Source organism: Chiloscyllium punctatum, chromosome 48, assembly GCF_047496795.1.
Source record: "Chiloscyllium punctatum isolate Juve2018m chromosome 48, sChiPun1.3, whole genome shotgun sequence".
NCBI classification, from domain to species: domain Eukaryota; kingdom Metazoa; phylum Chordata; class Chondrichthyes; order Orectolobiformes; family Hemiscylliidae; genus Chiloscyllium; species Chiloscyllium punctatum.
The window spans coordinates 46,045,243-46,068,115 of NC_092786.1; the positions used below are offsets into that span (position 1 = coordinate 46,045,243).

Below are 22,873 nucleotides of genomic sequence, written 5' to 3' on the forward strand. Positions count from 1 at the left end.
TCAGATTGTTGTCAAACCTTAACTGGTTCCTCTGTGGAAGGAAACCTGCTGTCCTTACCTTCAGTGGCCAATAGGTGTCATCAGCCTGTCATGGATGTGATTTACACTTGACAACTCTCTGAAGGGCTTTTGCCTGAAACGTCAATTTTGAAGCTCTTTGGATGCTGCCTGAACTGCTGTGCTCTTCCAGCACCACTAATCCAGAATCTGGTTTCCAGCATCTGCAGTCATTGTTTTTAACTCTCTGAAGTGGTCTAGCAAGCTGGATTGTCACCATCTTCTCAAGATAACCTGAGATGGGCAAAAAGTAATGCCTCTGCAACTGACAACCTAATCTCCAGAATGAATACAGGAAATAAATCCTTCATTTCTGCAACAGAGGCAATTACCTCATTCATGCTATTTACTTCAATGACATCCCTAGAAATTTAGTTAAAAATCACACAACACCAGGTTATAGACAAACAGAATTGGATTAGTGGTGCTGGAAGAACACAGCAGTTCAGGCAGCATCCAACGAGCAGCGGATTTCGCTGCTCGTTGGATGCTGCCTGAACTGCTGTGCTCTTCCAGCACCACTAATCCAGTATTTGGTTTTCAGCATCTGTAGTCATTGTTTTTACCTTATAGACAAACAGGTTTATTTGAAAGTACAAACTGTTGGACAATAAACTGGTGTTTCATGATTTTTAACTTTGTCCACCCTAGTCCAACACCGGCTCCTCCAAATCATCCCTACAAGTGTCATTCTGATTAACAATTACTTTTCCTAACTTTTACAATTATAAATTTTCACTTACACAGCCCTCATTTCTCTTGCTTTGTTGACCTGGCCCAAAAGTGAGAAGATTCTGCCCATTAAATAATATTACATCAAATAGCTCACCTTCCAGAGAACTGGCATTTGACACAAAATTGCATCTCTTTTGTTGATGCAAGCTGTGAATATACCATCAGGAGGTAACAGGCAGCTTAGAGCACTATGCAGTAAATATTCCTGCTCTAGAGGTAAAAAATACTTTGCTGAACAGCATTGATTATCTCTGAAGGAGACCTTATTATGCTGCCTTACAGAACTGCATAACAACTTGTGACCAGTGTCTATAACATTTTGGATTTTCAGCCAGGCATTACAAGAAATGCTGTGATGTGAACATGAAATAGAGTGAAAGAGAACAGACAAGTTATCAGCTCTGACAAGGCATAGACACCTGAAAAGTTAACCCTATATTCCTCTTGCAAATATTGCCTTGTCTGCTGGAGCACAGTGCATTTTTATTTTAACAGTCTCCCACCCTGATGGATAGATTGACCAATGATGTGTGCACAAGATCAACCAATCACAGCCAATGGCAAGAACAACTGCTCAGTTAAGACACGGAGCCCATTAATTGCAAAACATTGTTTTTTTTTAATCATTAATTGATTTTTTTTAAAAATGTTTCATGTGGAGATGAGTGATCCAAAGATCGGGGGAGGCGAGTATGGGACTGCTATTCCAGGAATCATTCTGCACTGCGGGGGTGATTCCTTTAAGAGAGGAAGAGAGGGGGGAGAAAACCATGAGAAAAGGAGGGGAAAATGAGCCCCTTGTTCTAAATGTTGTCAGAGAAAGTTCACAGGATCTGTTGATGCTAATGTTAAATTAATGTCCAGGTGCCTGAGTGGAATTCTGTCTGTATATCCAAACAATTCCATGTGCAGAGGCCCATTTGTATTAGACAATGATGTGGCGCAAAGCCAATCATTTCATTTTGATTAGTTGCCCCTGAGCCAAACTCAGCTGGTGCCATTCTCAGAGCCATTACTTAAAGTGTAGCTGCAGCTCTTAATATCTTGAAAGTTTTAGAAACTGTAGATCAAATCAGGTTAATTTACTGGAAAAAGAATTACCTCCACAAACATTCCTTCTCAAGCCTTTCAAGTTGTCTTAAGTAGCCTGAATCAGTAAAATTCGAACAACATTAATTATACAATATTCACCAGCTCTTCAGTGCAAGCTCTTCCCACACAAAGTGACATATATTAAAATGAGAAAAAATGAGGTACACCACATACAATCCTCTATCGGATAAGGCTGGTGTTTCTCTGTGGTAGTTTCTTCCACTTGTGTGTCATTCTGTCTCCCATCACTGATGACCCCATCAAGGGCTTCTTCAAATTGTGCTAGTAACATTTGAGTCTTTGCTGATGTTGTCTCTGGGTTTCCTGTTCAGTGAAATTAGAAAATATTTGTTAGGGCTTTATGTTTACAAAAAGTCTAAATCCACAACGCTACCCTTTGCAAATCAATTGTAACTATGCTTCAACTGTCCATTCAATGGGTAACAACTTTCACGCCTGAAACAGAAGGTTTAAGTCCTATTCCAGAAACTCCAGCATGGGTCAAGAAGACTAATGGAATGCTCTCTTTTATTATGAGAGCAATTGAACCTAAATGGAAGTTATGCTTCAGTTATATAGGGCATCGGTGAAACCATATCCTGAATGCTGTGTGCAGTTTTGGTCTCCCTATTTAAGGAAGGAGATAAATTAACTGGAGGTGGTTCAGAGGAGGTTTACTAGATTGACTCTACTGAATGAGCAGGTTACCTTATAACAATAGGTTGGACTAGTTTATTGTGTTTTCAGTAGAGTTTAGAAGAGTGAGGAGTGAATTGTTTGAAGAGTATAAGGTCTTGATAAGGTCGAAGTGGAGAATGTTTCCTCAATCCAGAACTAGGGGGCACTGTTTCAAAAGTAGAAGATTAGATTCCCTACAGTGTGGAAACAAGCCCTTTGGCCCAACTAGTCCACACTGACCCTCCGAAGTTGCCCGTTTCAGACAGATATGAGGGGAACTCTTTTTTTCTCACAGAAGATTGGGCAACTTTTGAACAGTGGAGATGGGGTCATTAAATATTTTAAAACCAAGGCAGACAGATTCTTGTTCAGCAGGGGAATCAAATGTAATCAAGGGTGGTTGGGAATGGGGGAATTTATAATGGACCAGCCATGGTTTTACTGAATGATATTTATGTATGTAAACTGGAGAACAAAATACAAATCTCTGCTGTACAGAAGAAGGTGCTATTTGGTCAGATGTGCTTTCTATGAATGAAATGTTAAAATGAGGACTTAACTGCCCTTTCCAGATGAGAGGCAAAGTATTTTCTGGCCCTTTATCAAAGAGGGGCAGAGAGTTCTCCATGTTATTGTGGTCCAATGCTTATACCCTACGTCACTAGAAATCAGACTAACAGATAATCATTTTGGGGTTTGCGTGCTACTCACAAGTAGACTGCTGTGTTTGTTAGATTGGATTGGAGATCTCACTTCAAAAAGCACTTCATTACCTGTTAAGCATTTTGGGAAATTCCTGAGGCTGCGACAATGACAAAAGGGGCAATGCAAATACAGCTCACTTTTTATTATAGGCTGCATTTATGAGCAACACCACCAGGAGGTTGAATGTGAGTGTGAGATAGAGTTCTACCAGACTGAATGTTGCAAAAAGAACCGAATCAATTCCGTAGAAATTTGTTCCAAGCAGGAAACAAACAAACAGACCACAACAATTCCTTATGTTAAATTCTAAGGCCCCAGAAAACACAGGAACTGACTGCAAAATGTTTTGCATATCTGTGCTTCTGGTGATTATTTAACCAGGCGAAAGTGAGGACTGCAGATGCTGGAGATTAGAGTCGAGAGTGTGGTGCTGGAAAAGCACAGCAGGTCAGGCAGCCTCCAAGGAGCAGGAGAATCGACATTTCGGGCAAAAACCCTTCATCAGGAATGATTATTTAAATAGTTTGGTCTCTATGTACAGATACAGTGCAATGTTGTCTGACAATTAATCAGCCCTTTATTCATTAAAATGAGAGACTCTCCCAGCAAAACAAAAATGTACAGACTGATTATGAAACAAAGAACTGTGAATGCTGGAGATTGGAAAGAAATAAATAGAAATATTGCTGGAGAAACTCATCAGGCCTGGCAACACCTGTGGGGAGAGAAGCAGAGTAAATGTTTTGAGTCCACGTGACCGTTTTTCAGAAGAGTTCTTCAGTTCTGAAGAAGGGTCACTGTGTTCAAAACATGAATTGTTATCTCTCCATAGATGCTGTCAGACCTACTGAGTTTCTCCAGCAATTTCTGTTTTTCTTTGTTACAGACTGATTATAATTGTTGCTAGTTTTCATGAACCTTACTATTAGCTTCAATGTTGTTTTAGATTGTCATCACATCACGGGTGCGACTGTGCACGTGCAGGTGGACTTTGGTGGCTATTTCTGCGTTGGGGACATACACTCTGTTTTTACAACTGCCTGGAACCCCAATGGTTCATTTGATGGTCTACCATCAGTGTGAACTCAGCAGAGCCTCAAGCCTGTGTTGAATGATATTTTTGGATGAGGCTCCCCTAGGTGACCAAATGAATAGGAAAGAGAAATGGCTGGCTCAGAATTCTGACTTCAATTTCACCTTCTGGAGCAATGGTCTTTCTGCAGTTCATTGGTTCCTGCTGGATCCTTAAGACTGTTGAGATGAAAGAACTCCATGAGCATTTGATGCGCATGTGTCTTACTGCTCAAAGGGTACAGCTCCATTCAATTGCATTGCCAGCAAACATTGTGTCTGTCAGGTTATCAATTGCTTTGATGAATTGCATGTGATCAGAGTGGCCTTCTAATCAAATAGTAGTCGGTATTTTACAACTACATTTTACAATATATTTGATTTGTGAGTCCTGCCCTGTTTACTTCTCTGTTTTTCAATTACAATATTGTTACCAGCTTTACTGAAACTGTTGAATGAAAAAATGGCACAAAAGAACCTCAAATAGTAACAGACAATGAAACTGATAATGAACCTAATTGGGTTCACCTAACTGATGAGACTGTTTCATCAATTTCATGACTGTTAAACTATATCATATTGAGCACCACTCACGATCCTTTAATCCCAATTGGGTTTCATTTCAAAAGACATTATAAACTATTCTTTCAAAGGACCCCGCAACCACGTGGGATAAATGTAGATTTCAACAGCTTCCTCATTTCCCCTCCCCTCCACATTATCCCAGTCCCAAGCTTCAAACTTGGCACTGCCCTCCACACTCGTCCATCACTCCCCCCCCGACCTATCACCTTCTCCCTCACCTTCATCCACCTATGGCTTTCCCAGCTACCTTCCTCCCAATCCTACCCTCCTCCCAATTACCTCTCAGGCCCGAGCCACAAGCCTCATTCCTGATGAAGGGCTTATGCCTGAAACATTGATTCTCCTGCTCCTCGGAAGCTGCCTGACCTGCTGTGCTTTTCCAGCACCACACTCTCGACTCTGAGCTCCAACATTTGCAGTCCTCACTTTCTCCTACTTTTTCAAAGAGTCAGGACAGACATAATGATTGGAGTGGGCTCTTTCTGTGCTATAAGTTTCTACAGTTCAATTATTTCTAGGAAGTTGATCAATCAGATGCTACGCTGGTAGCATCAAAAAATAAACGTAATACATAACATCTGCATTTTCATGCTGTGTAGTTGAAGATCTGTTCTGTTCAGCCTTACTCTTTAAAAGCATCTGGCAAATGCCTATGTTGTTCATTGAGTTCCACTTGGAATTTTTTTTTCTTTCTTCAGAAATAGACACCACGTTTCCCTCAGCAATCAGAAACATGGACGTGGCCGTGTGGATAAGTCGATGTTTGCGGCACGTCCACGTTAAGTTGGCCACATTCTCACAAGCTACAGTCTGAACAAGAAGACTCTGGTCTGCAGAAAGACACCTCCGTGTTCCCTGATTAATAAACCGCTTTTGTTTCCATGCCCAGTCTTGGAGCTGCGAATCCGGATTACAACTATCCATCATTACCCGATCACTCTCCAAAGAGGTCTCCAAGCATTGATCGTCAGAACTCTTTATGATAAAACTTTCCATTCCTGTAAGGGTTTTAGCACAAGCATTAAAAAAAAATGTCATGACCTTTATGTTGTAAACTGCTTAAAAGTCTGAAAAGGGAACTGAGCATAATTATTTTATCTAACATGGCGCATTCATTTAAACAATCAATCCAGCCCACAACATTCTCAGTCCAGAATTCCATTCTTTCTTGGCACAGTACTTCAGCATTGGAGCACCATGAGATGGGGAAATATTCAGATCCCAGGAGACAGAGTAATTGTTTTCATCCCCTGGATCAACAAACTGTCATTCTGAGGTTGGGCACTACAGTATCTACAAGGTGAACCATAGAAATTCAGCAAACATCCTTTGACAGACAGCACCTTCTAAACCCACTAACACCTCCATTTCAGCAGATACACGGAGACACCACCACGAACAGGTTCCCCTCCAAGCCATCACCGTCCCAACTTGGAAATATATCGCCATTCCTGTTGCAGGGACAAAATTCTTGGAATTCCCCCCCAAAGAGTGCTGTGGGTCCACTGTCAAAGGGAAATGAGAGATGGGCAATAAATGCTGACCAGTCAGTGAATGTCACATCCCAGAGTGAATTCAAACAAATTCTCCAAGTAGTCCCTTTACATTTAGAAGAACATCTGAGGACACCCCCAGCAATTCATTGATCAATGTCACTGTTAGGTCCAGCTGTCCTGGTAGGAGAAAGTGAAGACTGCAGATGCCGGAGATCAGATTCAAAACAAGTGTGGCACTGGAAAAGCACAACAGTTCAGGTAGCATCCAAGGAGCAGGAGAATTGACATTTCAGGCATAAGCCCTTCATCAGGGATGGGGGGTGGGGAAGGGGGCTGAAAGATAAATAGGAGGGCGTTGTGCGGCTGAGGGAAGATAGCTGGGAAGGTGATAGGTAGATGCAGGTGGGAGGTGATGGTGATAGGTTGGGGCAGAGGTTAGAGCAGGTAGGTGGGAAGGAAGATGGACAGGTGTGACAGTTCAAGAGGACAGTATTGAGTTGGAGAGTTAGATCTGGGATGAGATGGGGGGACAGGAGATAAAGAAACTGGTGAAATTGATATTGATGCCATGTGGTTGGAGCATTCCAAGGCGTTCTTCATCCAGGTGTTGGGTGGCTAGGATTTGGTGGTGGAGGAGGCCCAGGACTTGTGTGTCCTTGGGGGAGTGGGAGAGGGAATTGAAGTGGTCACCCACAGGGCGTTGGGGTTATTTGGTGCATGTGTCCCAAAGATGTTCTCTGAAACGTTCCACAAATTGGCATCCTGTCTTCCTAATGTACAGGAGATCACATCAAGAGCAATGGACACAGTAGATGAGGTGTTTGGATGTGCAGGAAAATCTCTGCCGGATGTGGAAGGATCCTTTGAGGCCTTGGATGGAGGTGAGGCCACTGGTGCCTACAGGATGTAGATGCTAGTCCCATTCTGAGACACAAGTGGACAGTTCAAAGAAAATGTCCAGCTGCAATCATTCTTTGTGATTTAATACAATTCCAAACATGCCTTTAAGAGGGATGCAAATGCTCCAGTGGTTTCAGTCACTGTACCTTGTTTGCAGTTCAAGGAGTCATTCTGAAATCTGAGAATGAAAGGGGGATGGGGATCTCCTAAAGTGCCTGGCATGCCTGCTCACCAAATTAAAGTACTAACCCTGCTTTAAGGAAGGTCTGCCCCACCATCCTTCCTACAGCAATAGTACTGCCAGAATTTCCACCATCAATATCCATTATTGGCAACATGATGTAAGAGATAAAGCCATTGGTTAATTCCAGTGATTTTGACCATTAAACTTTAGGACACAGTAGGACTGTGGTGACTATTTTACTAGGATTCTAACAACCCTAACTTTTTCAAAAGAAGTGAGTCATCATTGCAATCATTGGCTGAACGTAACAGAAACCCAGCCAATGCAAAGGACTCCTGGTGAAGCATTGACTGGGGAATCCCTAGAACTTGACAAGACCTTAAAACCAGCTCTAAGCAAATCTTGAAGCATGGATTTGGTTTTATCCAATCTTCAATTTTGTGAAAATTCAATATAATAAACATTCAAAGGGTATTAATTTTAATCAAAACTCATGATTGTTATTCAGAAAAAAAAAGTATATTTCAAATGTTCTTGCATGAGTTTAACCTCTCAGGTCTCATGATTAGCTGTCGACAGCAATAGCTGCCATTTTAATATTTCAGCGATTTTAACCTCATGTTTTATATCCAGCTGAGTGGTTAAGTATCAGGCATCAGGTAACTATAACAGGTACACCAAAATCTGATACCGGATTAGTGGTGCTGGAAGAGCACAGCAGTTCAGGCAGCATCCAACGAGCAGCAAAATCGACATTTCGGGCAAAAGTCCTTCATCAGGAATGAAGGGCTTTTGCCCGAAACGTCGATTTCGCTGCTCCTTGGATGCTGCCTGAACTGCTGTGTCTTCCTGCACCACTAATCCAGTGTTTGCTTTCCAGCATCTGCAGTTATTGTTTTTACCTACACCAAAATCTGAGCCTATTAATGGGCACCAATCTTCTTCACGGTATTGATCTGAAATTTGCTAATCCCCATGTACTTCCTATTTTGCACACTACCTTTAAACTTCTGCAAAGTCATTCAATTAAGAGACTGAGATCTGTGGGAGTGCATAACCACCTTTGCTTGACACACCTTTATTTAGGTTAAACATATAGAATCAAAACATGAGCTATCGCTAGGTAGTAAAGAACTGGAACATGGTTGAAAAGGGAGGTGTGTTGCAAATGTTTTCCATCTTGACTGCTCAGCACATTTGGCATTTTTGCACTTGTCCTGATGAGTTCAAGACATAAAGAATGCTTCTCTTTTTTCCATGATATTCCAGAACACCAGTTATCTCTAGATGCGCTGTACATTCCTTCCTTCCAACATTAATCAGTAATCTCTTCTACCTAGCTGAAAATGTAAGATGGTTTCTGAGAAATTAACTTCTCTGTCCCAGGAGAAATACCATTTCCTTATTAGTTGCGTTGTTTTAACAGGTGAATACCAGAATTTTGAGGTTTAAATACTCATATTTTAAACTGCGCTATTCTTTCAGAGATGTTCCATTTTATTCAACCTCTACCCAGTAATGTGTAATGCATTGAATATCAAAATTTTAATTGCCTGGGGTTGTAAAGTTTAGATTTAATGCAAATAACTTTGCACTGTGATTGGGATTAACATGATTAAGTAGGCGTTAGAAATAAAATCTTCTTTAAGTCCCTAGTTTTATGAACCAATACTATTAGATTACATATTTCTCACACCACTCTCTGCTTGAATATAATTTCTGCAATGTCTTTTCATCAAAGCTTTGTTCAATTATTAATGCACAATCATTTTTGAATGAATGTGGATGTGACATGCTACAATCTGCTCTCATGTCTCAAAGAGTGAGACATTGTGGTCTTTAATTCGATTACAAATTTGGTCTCTGTGAGTAGTTTTACATGAGTCAATGCAATTTAGAGGGGTAGTTAACAAAATTAAACCAGCTAATGATTTCCTCCATGGAATTTCAGAATACCATAAATCAAGGTTCAAATTGTCATCCATCTCCATTCTGGAGTGCATTAATGTGAGTTGTATCTCTTATCACCAGATATGACAGTAAAATGTTTCATGGGAGAGTTTGTATTTTAGCAAGTCAATCAAAAATTGTCCTCTGTGCTAAAAGAAAGCAGTGGAAAAACACAAGAGCTTTGTTTATTTGTTTCCTTTAACTCCAACAGGTACTTTCACTATTCACCCCTTCTACTGATGACCTTGTACGGTGAAGTGCTCCAAAACAGGCACTCCATCTCCTAAAATATCTGTTCTAGAGAAAGAGCATGAAAGCAGCATAACTTGTAGGCAATCATTGGTGCTCAGTTGAGGTATTCAAGAGGGGAGGGGATAATTTTGGTGAATAGAAACAATGTACAAGGGTATAGGGAGAAGGCAGGAGATTGGCATTAGCAACTGATGCTTGCTTGAAAAGCAGGTGAAACTACATTGGGCCAAATGGCCTTCTTCTGTTCCGTAATACTGCTGTGATTCTGTAATCCAAACTACAGGCTCCTACATTTATATGTGCACACTAGAAATGTACAATTCCACTTCCCAATCGTGATGAACATACTGGTGTTTATCACTATTGGAGACAACAACAACTTATATTGCTATAGCACTTTTAGAGTAATGAAGGCATTTCACAGATCTATTACAAATCAAAGGATAAAACCAAATCTCATAGAAGATATTAAGTCAGATAGCCAAAAGTGTGGTCAAAGAGCTGGTCTTTAAGAAATGTCTTAAGGATGGGAAGTGAAGTAGAGGGAGGTGCATAGGGAGGAAATTCCAAGGTTTGGGGGCGATGTAACAGAGAGCACTGCTGTCAATGATGGAGCAATTATGGTTTGCAAAACAAGAGATGAAATGAGAGGAGTTCTGATTTCTTGGAGGATTTAGGCATTGGATAAGAATACAGGAAGGGGAAGGTAAGGTCATGAAAGAAACTGGAAATTTTAAAATCAAGATATTCCTTGAATAGGTGCCAATGTCGCTCAGCCAGCTGTGGTGATAGGGAAACTGGACTTGCAGCAAGTTCAGACTTGAGCAGCCGGAGTTTCAATGACCTCAAAAGTTCACAGCAAGTAGATCATGGGAGACCAGTCGCAATGTGTTGAAAAAATCAGGTCGAGACGTGACAAAAAAAACGGAAGAGAATTTCAGTAGCAGATGAATTGAAATATCGAGCAATCTTACTGAGGTGGAAATATTCTGTTTTAAGGGTAGCACAATATCAGGATGGATCCTCTTCTGAGGATCAAATCACATGTAGATGGACTGACCACAAAATACAAGCAAAATGCATCTGTTGTCTTAGAATGTGGTTACATTATAATTCTGTTGTAACACAAAGTATCTAGCAAGAATTGGTATAAAAATGTAGCAGTTTCTTCCATGACTCAAGTCTTGATTTGACATCAGAATGTGCTGAATTGATACAGTTCAAGACTTCCCTATCACACATTCCAACTTTACACCAGCTCTCATACATCTTGCTAAGACATCTCGTAACATTTGGAATGCCAATAGGATTATTGGAGAAGTATCAAATACTAACATGATTGTCTTCAATTCCCGAATAAAGTAAAATTTGTGCTCATGTTACGTCCTATTAAAAAGTGGCCTCTGAGGAATGAAGCTGTGTGTGTTAGAGAGTGGGGTAGCTTTGCAGAATCATAGAAGTTTGCAAATGTGCGATGGGCCCAATCCCAGAACAGGAACTTAAGTATAACTACAGGTTGGATTTCTATGACTTTAATGGACACTGGTATTAGATATCGGATTAAAAAGCTGATTTTGTTTGGACGAGCATGTTAATGATTTATCACAGTATGATGTGGTGGTTACATTTGGTTCATGTTTCACTTTGCAGCAAACAGGCACTGCACTCACACCTCTCTGGAATTATCACTTCCCCTCTCTACCTCACTCACTCTCTGGCAAAAGCCTCCTGCAAAAGGAGCTGAGTGATCATTGAAAAGAGAAAATTGCAAGTCAGTGGGGTCAGTGGTGGGCTGGGTGCAGTGGATTAATTAGATAGTTTCAACACAGAAATTACTCGAGCAGAATGGGCTGAGGCACCTCCTTCTATACTGCAAGATTCTATGGAATAATGTATTGCTCCGTCCCAGCCTTCTTCTTCCTATTATTAAGTATTGCTGAAAAAAGACGCATTTTGTTGAAGCTTTTTGTCTTGTGCTCATCAGAACAATTTCCAAGAATACCAACATAACAGGGAATAACATTTATTTGGTAAGAGAAGAGATGGCTGAATAGTCGGCAATTGGATTCTGATTGGTAGAGGCATTGACATGGAGAATGCAACTGTTAGGTGATGGCTGACAGTTAACTGTCAAGCTCACAAGGTGCAGACAGAACGAACACATTCATACGTTATGTCAGTTTCAATTTAACAAAATAGGTGACAGCCATTATCTGGTTCGCTCCTCAGGGAAATGCCTCAATCAATCAGAGTCAAATTGGCTACTTTAAATTAAATTCAAACAAAGTTTGGCAGTTGACTCCCAGTCATTATCTATCTGGTGCATTCTCAATGGCAATATCTCTACCAATCAGAGTCCACTTGGCAATCAATCAGTACTCTCTTCTCATGCAGTATAAAACATTGTTTCCCTTTAGTGTTCTATCAAATGACCTGCTGAGTGCAAAAAAAAACTTTTAACAAAATTTGTGTCTTTTTCAGAAATACTTAAGTTCTGTACTACCGAACAACAATTTGTTTTAGTTATTGCCTCTGCAGCTCTAAGCTACATTGAGATTTAAGGTAGACATTGCAAATGCAAATTGCTGATGAATATTTAACTCTCCTTCTCAAGTATTTAGCAGTTATTACCTTGCAGGAGCAGGCACAGAATAAGCCAACAAAAAAGGTTTCTCTTCAGCTTGTAGATCATTTTTCAATTTATAGTGTATGCCAAGTCCAATATATCGAGACCTATGGGAAAGAATAAAAAGTGACTCTTAATTACAGAATTGACATATATCCTGCAATCCTCCTTCCCTCAAATATTTTATTAAATCAAAGCATTGAGAAGATGGTTATATACCAAAAGTGTAATCTGTTAACAAATTTATTAATCAAAGCTATGATTTATTAAATTGATCATTTTTATTGGCAGTCAGTAAATATTAACCAGATGTAATATGGTCAATTGGAGAAACAGAAATTTGGTCATCTGTTTCATTTGATAGAGTTTATAGATGACCACTTAATGAATACACGGCTGAGCTCCAACACTTACTCATGGATTGGCTCAGAAGTATCAGTCTCAAAATAGAGTATTTGCTTTGATTGACTGGCAACTTTATGAAGTTTTAATAAGTTATTCTGTTTCTGATGATATTTAGTATCTGTACATTTCAGCCTCATGAACCTTGAGGTGAAGCCTTTGCAGTCTGGAGCCAAGGTTTGTTGCAGACTGGAGGCGAGCGTGGTCCAGGTTGGAAGACTGTTGTTCTGAACTTTTATTTCTGCAATGCTGGACATTTTATTTCTCTATTTTCTAAGATATTGTAACTGAAGAAACTGTACCTAGGTACCTTATAGTAGAGACTTATAAAACTTTTCATTGTTATCATCTGAGTACATTTGATAATAAAGTTAATTGAATTCAAATCAATTAATTTGTTTGGATAAGATGAAGAGGTGTGAAGTGAAGTATAGATTCTGTTATTGATGCTATAATTCTTCTGTCTTTTAGGTAGACTTGCAAGAAAAGATTTTTTCAAAGCTAATCTCTGAATGGGTTTTTTAAAAGCCTATTCCAAGACATCCCATTGTCATTATGTAGCTGTTTGTTCTGTAGCACATACTTGGCAAGTGGGAGAATGCAGAAATGTCACAGAAGTGGCACGGGAATTGATGGGAGTGTGCGGCGATGTGATGGACGTAGTCTAGAGCATGAGCTCACAGCTCACGGAACTGTGATCAAATCCCAAAGAACCAAGAAAGACTTTCTAACCAGTTTGCATCAACATTTATCTGCCTTTGTAGTTATATGAAAACAGCTAATAAAGGCAGCTTCTGAATTTAACCACAATCCTTGCTTCCCAGAGCAAAACCAATCCATGTAGGGGGCATTTGCAGGAAGATGGGGCAGTCAAGTTGAGAAATTTTCCAAGTAAAGCTATATGTCACAATGGCACTTAGCCCTAAACATCAACAATCATTGTAATAATGTTGCGTTTTTATGCTTGTGAAATGGCAAGGTAGGAATACGTGCAATTCTCAAATTTCATACCAGGCTTTCCTTTTCAAAGATCCCATGGAATAGCCAGTAGATTTAGGCTAGTGAAGAAGGCATTTGGTATTCCTTTATTGGTCAGAGCATTGAGTATAGAGTTGGGAGGTCATGTTGTGGCTGTACAGGACATTGGTTAGGCCATTTTTGGAAAATTATTTGCAATTCTGGTCTCTCTCCTACAGGAAGGATGTTGTGAAACTTGAAAGGATTCAGAAAAGATTTACAAGGATGTTGCCAAGGTTGGAAGATTTGGGCTGTAGGGTGAGGCTGAATAGACTGGGGCTGTTTTCTCTGGAGTGTCAGAGGCTGAGGGGTGACCTCATAAAGATTTATAAAATCACGAGGGGCATGAATGGGATGAATAGATAAAGTCTTTTTCCTGGGGTGAGGGGATCCAGAACGAGAGGGCATAGGTTTAGGGTGACAGGGGAAAAGTTTAGAAGGGACCTAAAGGGGCAACCTTTTCACACAGGGGGTGGTGTTTATATGGAATGAGCTGCCAGAGGAAGTGGTGGAGGCTGGTACAATTACAATATTTAAAACACCTAGATGGGTATATGAATAGGAAGGGCTTAGAGGGATATGGGCCAAGTGCTGGCAAATGGGACTAGATTAGGTTAGGATTTTTATCATCATGGACAAGTTGGACTAAAGGGTCTGTTTCCATGCTATACATCTCTGCGACTCTATGATTGTATGAATTCATTTCTGTAAAATCATACTACTTATTAATTTCCATTACAGCATTTAAACAGTGATGATTATATGCTACAGATCTAAAATACTGCATTTTACTTTCGAGATAGAAATCTACATTTATGCTGTGTCATTGAAAAATATCCAAGGGACGTATATCATCAGGTATTTGGAAAGTTATGACAATCATACTCACTGGTCTGCTTTTTAAAAATTTGGGGAAAATATCTTCGGAAGATTGCATTTTCTGTTGATGTAAGTTAAAGTGAATTTGATTAACTCTTTGGTCTACTATGATTATTTCATAAAAACATGTTTTCCTTCTGTTTATTCAGAGGAAAATATATTCAATAGCTGAGGATAAAGTTGAAAGAGATCTAATGTTTCAAGTAAACATATCATGCCCATACGTTCCACCAATGGTCTTTCAAGATAGATGAAATAGGATAGGTCCAATACCTTTAGCCGTGCATGAGATTTACAATAAAGCACTTGAACATTAAAGTGAGATATAGTATTGAACACACACTGAAGAGGTAGTTTTTGCAGTTGTATCTAATGATGACTTGGTGTGGCTTGGGGTTTCAGATGTGCTTTAGTTTTGAGTCCAACATCTTGAGTCTTACTCACGACAAACTACTATTTCACTTATGAGTCAATGCCATTATATGTTAAGTTGAAAATAAAACTCCATACAATGAGAATTTTATTGACTTGTCCCTGATCAATAGTTTTATTTCTCTTATTTAATGAATTTTTTTTCCATTAAGCTAACAGATATCATTCCCTTACTTGGTTATCCTTTTGATAATTTCACTCATAGAGTCATAGAGATGTACAGCACAGAAACATCATGTTTCAGATAATTGCTATTCTGGCAAATTAAACCAAGGATTTTTTTTCCCCTGCACAGTAGAGTCCAAAAACAGAGGGCATAGATTAAAGAGGGGAAAGATTTAAAAAGGTTATAATGGGCTACTTTTTCACTCAGACTGGTGTGTGTATGGAGTGAGCTGCCAGAGGAAGTGGTGGAGGCTGGTACAATTATAACATTTAAAAGGCATCTGGATGGATATATGAATAGGAAGGGTTTAGAGGAATCTGAGGCAAATGTTGGCAAAAGAGATTAGATTAATTTAGGACATCTGGTCGGTGTGGATTAGACGGATGAAGGGTCTGTTTCGTACTGTCCAACTCTATGACTATAAACCTTTTGTTTGAACTGTTATTATATGTTTCAGTGTTATTTGTACCAACTAAAGAGGATTTGATTTGATTTATTATTGTCACATGTACCTAAGTACAGAGAAAAGTTTTGTTTTGAGTGCAGTACAGGCAGATCATACCATACAAAGATCATGGGGTGATTGAACAAAGTGAGGAGTACAAAGTTGCGGCTGCAAAGAAGGTGCACAAAAAGCAAGTTCAATATTAGATTTGAAATTGAGAGGTTGATTCAGAAGTCGAATAACAGCAGGGAAGAAGCTGATTGGTGGCTTAGGCCCAGACAATTTCCTTTGCCAAACGACAGTAAATTATTTTCTGGTATTAGTTATAAGATAGTTAGCTTTGTGCATTGTTTCTCTTATCACTGCATCTCGAACTGATATTTTCTGCAGGCTCAGCACTGGAAAATGGTTGAGTAGTAACTTAAATGAATATATACAGCCCTGCTGAAGATGCAAAGACTGAAGATTAAGCACATAAAGGGAACTCAATAGCAAGACAACAATAGTAAACCTCAGGGCAATTTGATCCACATAAGATTGTAAGATTGCAAAATAATAGCAGCAATTAAAAGCAATTTCCCTCCAAAAACTGAAGAACAGTTATGAATGACATGGTTTTAATACATCTTAAAATCAGAGGTATTACTTTAAACTAACTGCTAAGTTTGGACTTGATCCATTATTCACCGATGTGAAATACTTGTAGTAATGGTTTGTGTTTGGGATCAAAACATAGATATGAAAATAAACAAGAAGGAAAGCTTGGAGCTTGTCTTTCTTTCAAGCTAACAATTAGATGATTCTATGGAACTCTGAATGGTTGTTTGAGAGCTCCAGCAAAGAAAGCTGTTGAATTTGTATTAATCTCTGGGATCCCCAACTGCGCAGTGTATGCATACTTGGCATCACTTCAGGCAGAAGGTTACTGAGTTCAGACTTACCTCTTTCTCAACATCTATGGCAGGTCAATAACTAAGAGATTATAACCATCAGGAAAGACTGAAGAGACTGGGGCTCCTTTCACTAGAAAAGAGGATGCTGAGAGTTAAGATTATGAAAAGTACACATACAAAAGATGCAGTGAGTTTCTGCACTGCAACTTGTAGATAGTACACAATTGGGTGGTGTGCCACACAAATAAGCTGCTTTGTACTGGATTATGTTGAGTTTCTTGAGTGTTGTGAGACAGCACCTGTCTTAGGAAGTGGGCAGTATTTCCACTTATATGAGAGTCCAAAACTATGGGTTATAAATAGTGTATAAGATTAACATCAAAAAACCCAATAAGGTAATCACAATAAGCAATTGTTTTAACTTCAGTGTAGTTAGAATGTAGAATTTGGAGTAGCTGAGATAAGTTGCATTTGAAGAGAAGCTAGAGTATTAAATGAGAGAGACTGGTATAGAGCCATGTGTCAAAAGGGTTAAATGAAGTAAGGTATAAGATGATTTATGTGGAATATGAACACCAATGTAGCCCAGTTGCGCTGAAAGGCCTGTGTCTGAGCTATAAATTATATGAGGCTTTATAACAATCAGAATTATATTGATATAGCACATACATTCAGTTAAACATTTGTCAGTTAAAACATAGATCACAATTGCAGGAAACTGTACAGTTTTGTGTAGCTGAAAATTTTATAATTAAATATTTTACTGTTTATATATAGGAATTTAAACTTTCAAAGGTTAATTAGGTATTGAAATAAGTACTGATATCACAATTAATGGCAGTATTTGCAAACTATGCCTTTTATATAGATGGCTGAATTAAATAATTATTAAACATTTTATAATATTACTCATAAATCTTGTTGCATAAACCCATGTAATAGCATTGGTTCTGAAGGACAATCTGTGCTTTGTCTTCTTTGACTTGTGCTAACCTCTGTATTACAATGAGATACTATTGTAAATAATTACTCAGCTGTTGTTTCCATAGGAATTAATCAAAGAAAATCCAGATTTTTAGATTAATGCACTAAAAGACTTAATTTAGTTAACTTTAATATAATGTGTGATTGTTATCCTTCAGCTGCAAGAGATTTACAGGGTACTGCCAAAGCTCAGAACACACCCGGTCACATTTTATCTATATTTCTTCTACACTTTAATTGAACTCAGACTCTGAAGAACAATTAGCTTCTCACACTGATCTGAGGAATGCACAAAAATTATGCTTTGTGATCTTAAAAATAGATTACAAATAGCTGTACATCATTCGTTACACCAAAATTTATAAGTATTCCGCACTTACAAAATACTGCATTGCTCAATCTATTACAAGCAAGATTATCTTGAAAGAAAACTCATTGCTGTGTTGACAAATTATGTGAAAGTATTGCTGTTTCACATCGATTGAATTAAACTAGAAGTTCCTTCACCATACTCTGAAAGACATTGATGTCAAGTGCAAACTAAATTGTTGTCTCTCTCCTGGCGCATTCATCAAATCGTTAGCTCAATGCATTCTTTTGTTAGCACATTATCCACACTTCCCCATAATAATGTTCTCTGACATATCTTTCTAATGCTGCCAAATTCATTCCAACAGGCAGGAACATTAATGTTTGTTAAGTTTAAGACTGACAGTGACTAATCTATCTATGACTGACATAAGCAAAGTCCAAAATGTGGCCTCCAACTTCACTGTAACCTGGAGGTTAATGGCACTTACAAACATCAATTAATTCCACTGTCATCTATCCTTCAAACTACTTCAAAGATTAGTGTTTATGATCATATATTTACATAAATAGTGACTTCCATTCTGTTGGTTGCTTCTGCTCCAACTGAATACACATAGATGAGGACTTAATGAACACAATGTACTATAGCTGTTTCATGATATATGTAAGGAAAAACTATTGTAACGTTCAGGAAATTGCTAACACTCTGTTCCACTGGCCTGAGTATAATGGAATGGGACCAAGACCCAGAAAAACTGGGAGAGATTGCCTCTGTTATAAATTCAAGTGTTAACTAATTTACCTAACAATGAAGAAGGCGTTTGGTATGCTTGCCTTTATTGGTCAGCGTATTGAGTATAGGAGTTAGGACGTCATGTTGTAGCTGTATTGGTTAGGCTACCTTTGGAATACTGCATTCATTTCTGGTCTCCCTGCTAAAGGTAAGATGTTGTGAAACTTGAAAGGAATCAGAAAAGATTAACAAGGATGTTACCAGGGTGGGAAAGAACTATCCAATTAGTTCTAGCTCTGTGAAGGGTTCTTTAAAATACATAGCCAATTGCATTTTGAAAGGTGTTACTGCATGAATAAAAACTGTCATCTCCTCACCCCTAGACACAATTCTCAATCTAAACATGTAGCAAAGTTCCTGATTCTTGAAACCATCTTAATCCGAACCTTTTCTAAGGTCTTGCCAACCTTCCTGCAATGTGCTCCCTGGAACTGGACGTAATGCTCCAATTCAGGCTAGATAAAAACAATGAGTGCAGATGCTGGAAACCAGATTCTGGAGTAGAGTGGTGCTGGAAAAGCACAGCAGTTCAGGCAGCATCCGAGGGGAAGGAAAATCGATGTTTCGGGCAAAAGCCCTTCATCAGGAATACAGGCATAGTGCCTGAAGGATGGAGAGATAAATGAGAGGAGGGTGGGGGTGGGGAGAAAATAGCATAGAGTACAATAGGTGAGTGGGGGAGGGGATGAAGGTGATAGGTCAGGGAGGAGGGTGGGGGAAGGTAGCAAAGAGTACAATGGGTGGCTGGGGTGGGATGAAGGTGATAGATCAGAGAGGAGGGTGGAGTGGATAGGTGGAAAAGAAGATAGGCCAGTAGGACAGGTCATGGGGACAGTGCTAAGCTGGAAGTTTGGAACTGGGGTGAGGTGGGAGAAGGGGTAATGAGGAAACTGGTGAAGTCCACATTGATGCCCTGGGGTCGAAGTGTTCTGAGGCGGAAGATGAGGCGTTCTTCCTCCAGGCGTCTGGTGGTGAGGAAGCGGCGGTGAAGGAGGCCCAGGACCTCCATGTCCTCGGCTGAGTGGGAGGGAGAGTTGAAATGTTGGGCCACAGGGTGGTGTGGTTGATTGGTGCAGGTGTCCTAGAGATGTTCCCTAAAGCGCTCTGCTAGGAGGCGTCCAGTCTCCCCAATGTAGTGGAGACCGCATCGGGAGCAACGGATACAATAAATGATATTGGTGGATGTGCAGGTTATTCAGGCTAACCCAGTATTTCATACAGATTTCTCCTAATCTTTTGCACTCCCATGTTCTAGTTGATAAAGCCCAGGATCCCATTCACTTCCATAACAGCTGTCTCAACCTGCCCTGTCACCTACATTTATCCATTAGCCGCCAGCTTCCTCTGCTCCTACACCCTCTTTGGAGCCTTTGATGTTGTATTGCCTCTCTCTGTGTGTTCTTACCGAAATGAACCACTTCACATCTTCCTGCATTTACAACAAAAGGTCTCTGAGAGGTGGGACCAAATCGAGACCACTTAATGTGCACTATCGACCGCCTCCCCACCATCCCCCCACCCCCAACGCTATAAATGCTGCCCCCTCCACAGTTCATATCAGCTCTGATGAAGAGTCATCCAGACTCGAAACGTTAGTTGGCTGTCTCTCCATAGATGCTGCCTGACCCGTTGTGATCTCCAGCATGTTTTATGCTCATGTTCAGATTCCAGCATCTGCAGAAATTGCCTCCCGCGTCCGAGAAGCTGTTCATTCCCCAGCCCAGCCACCCCCCACCCCCCACTCCATTTGGAAAATTCAGCTTTCTAAATGTTCTGACCTTCTCTTGAAATGCATTTCCAATGCTAAGCTACCGAGGGAGTCCCGATTCTACCAGGACACTTCCACCCGTCCCCGCAACCCGTGCCCGTCAAATTTCGGATTACTTTTCCAATCATGAGTCCCCCAGGGAGAGGGGAGAGGAAATTGTCTTACCTTATCGGGCAGACACCACCAGGTGAACCTTCAGGCTGGGGCAGGTGTTAAGATCCAAATGTTCGTGAGTAACCAATGCGGACTCTTCCCCCACTTTGGACAAACCTCTCCCCAAGCTTCAGTCTGCAACTCATTTACCAAAGTAACGATCACAGCACATGGAGGGAGTGGGAGGAGACTGAAAACCCATCAGATATGCCACAAGTGGCGGGGTCGCTGTGTTGAGAAAGCGATATGACCTTTCACCGAATTTGTTTCAACATTCACGGGATCATAAAAATGGATTTGATTCTGACATGACATTCCTTTTACCCAATCGCCTACTTCCTCTGTCCCCCACCTCTCACAGATATCAATAACCTGCCATTTCTTGTCTCTCATATTTCTGTAAATAATAATTTAGAAAACTTTTTTTTGGGGGGGGGGAGGAGGGTAGGTTTATTTGCTGTTTGTGGGAGATTTGAAACGTCAGGCTGTGAACCTTCTCGGCCGAATGGGTCATCTATTTATTCCCGACGGTGTCAGCGACCTTGAAGTCAGAAATATGGATTTCCCGCGGTGCCCCTCTCGCTGTTCCACAACAGCCTGGTGTGTTTTTAGACATTACTAGTGAGGGCCGCCTGTCAAGTGACTGAGATATGACTTCTTGACACGGCTCTGCACTGAAATGAAAACTCCCAACTGGCATTTCCTCCTTTCACTGCGCTGAGGGCAAGAATTCTGACATTTCAGATGAGTGAGTGAGTTAAAATTTGGGTGGAAGTCCCTCTCCAGTCCAAGTTATTGTAAGGTATTACCTGGATCTCCCTTCATTACATTCCACAGAGTACTCTCTAAAGGACTGACAGCCAGCATGAATTCAATGGGCAGAATGGCCTCCTCTGGTGTCACATTATCTCCTGTTAAATGGGAAGCATTTACTAAACACAACACCAGCAGCTAATTTAAGACCGCCAGTCAAGTTTGCAACTTGGCTGAGTTACGTTTACTCTAAGTGACAGACATTCACACACAAAGAACCATCCTCCAAATAGGAAAAGAACATGATCAAGCTCTGTGCCTTTTTATTAAGTCCATTGCTACTTTCCCCATGGCAACAACTTGGCCAATCAGAGTTGAGTTGTCAACCAATTAAGCCCCCTTTCCATTGTAGTACACAGTGCTGGGATGGGGATCTTGTGGTGCAGTGTTAGTATCTCTATCTCTGAGCCAGGAGGCCTGGGGTCAAGTCCCACCTTCTCCCAGAGGTACATCATAATAGCACAGAACATGTTGATGAGGAAAATAACTAAGTTGTTTAAAATTTGGTATTTTCCTGAAGAGGAGAATACACTTTCCTCATTCTTGAAGAAGGGCTCATGCCCGAAACGTCGATTCTCCTGCTCCTTGGATGCTGCCTGACCTGCTTCACCTTTTCAGCTCGTTCTCCTGAAGAGTACAAGCTTAAGTTGCAACATGTCTCTAATTTTCAACATATATCTCTACAAACATCCTTGAGCTAATTTAACTTTTCTAAATGTGAGGTGATGCACTTTGGAAGAGTAACAAGACAAGGGAGCACTCAACGAATGGGAGGAGACTAGGAAGCTTAGAGGAACAGAGAGATCTTGTCCACTAATCCTTAAAGGCAAGACCAGCTAATAGGATACATTAAGAAGGCATACAGGACACCAGCCTTTATAGATTATAAAAGCAGGGACATTATATTGGAGCACAGGTCACAGCTGGAATATTGTATGCTGTTCTAGTCACCAAACTACAGAGAGGATGTGATTGCACTGGATGGAATCCAGAGAAGATTCACCAGCATGTTGCCTGGGATGGAGTTATGTAGCCATGAAGAGAGGCCGGACACATTGTTTTCTTTAGAGCAGCGAAGACTATGAAGGGACCTGATTGGGATGTACAATATTATGAGGGACGTGGACAGGGTGGATAGAAAGCAGCTTGTTCAGTTCCTTGTTCCCCTTAGTTGAAGGGTCAATGACGAGGAGGCATGATTTTAAGGTGAAAGGCAGAAGGCTTAGAGGGGATTTGAGGAAGTTCTTTCACCAGAGTTTGGTGGGAATCTGGAACTCTCTCCCTGGGAGGGTAGTTGAGGTGGGAAACTCATACTCTTTAAAAAGTATTTTGATGACCTCATTAGATGTCATACATTCAAGGCTATGAACCAAGTATTGGAAAGTGGAACTTGTGTAGATTGAGAGTAGTTTTAATTGGTGCCAACTGCACAGGCTGAAGGGCCTCTTCTGTATTGTACAATTCTATGATTCTAATAAGCACTTA

The 22,873-nt window shown here is 40.3% G+C and overlaps 1 protein-coding gene across 4 annotated transcripts in view; it reads right to left on the reverse strand.

Annotated features, from left to right (window-relative positions):
* LOC140468972 (uncharacterized) overlaps window positions 1-20,806 on the reverse strand; it is a 29,651-nt gene extending 8,845 nt beyond the window's left edge. Inside the window, exons 1-5 of one of the 4 annotated variants that reach the window (XM_072565123.1) lie at window positions 20,588-20,805; window positions 16,614-16,695; window positions 12,337-12,438; window positions 5,550-5,921; window positions 2,059-2,208 (exon numbers count right to left, since the gene is read on the reverse strand). In XM_072565123.1, the coding sequence (XP_072421224.1) occupies window positions 2,059-2,208; window positions 5,550-5,921; window positions 12,337-12,397 (583 nt within the window). In that variant the 5' untranslated portion in view covers window positions 12,398-12,438; window positions 16,614-16,695; window positions 20,588-20,805. Of the gene's footprint in view, window positions 1-2,058; window positions 2,209-5,549; window positions 5,922-12,336; window positions 12,439-16,613; window positions 16,696-17,929; window positions 18,185-18,663; window positions 18,684-20,587 lie in introns of those variants that run through there. The other 3 variants (XM_072565124.1, XM_072565125.1, XM_072565126.1) reach the window with 3 other exon arrangements.
* Between the last annotated feature and the right edge of the window lie 2,067 nt (window positions 20,807-22,873).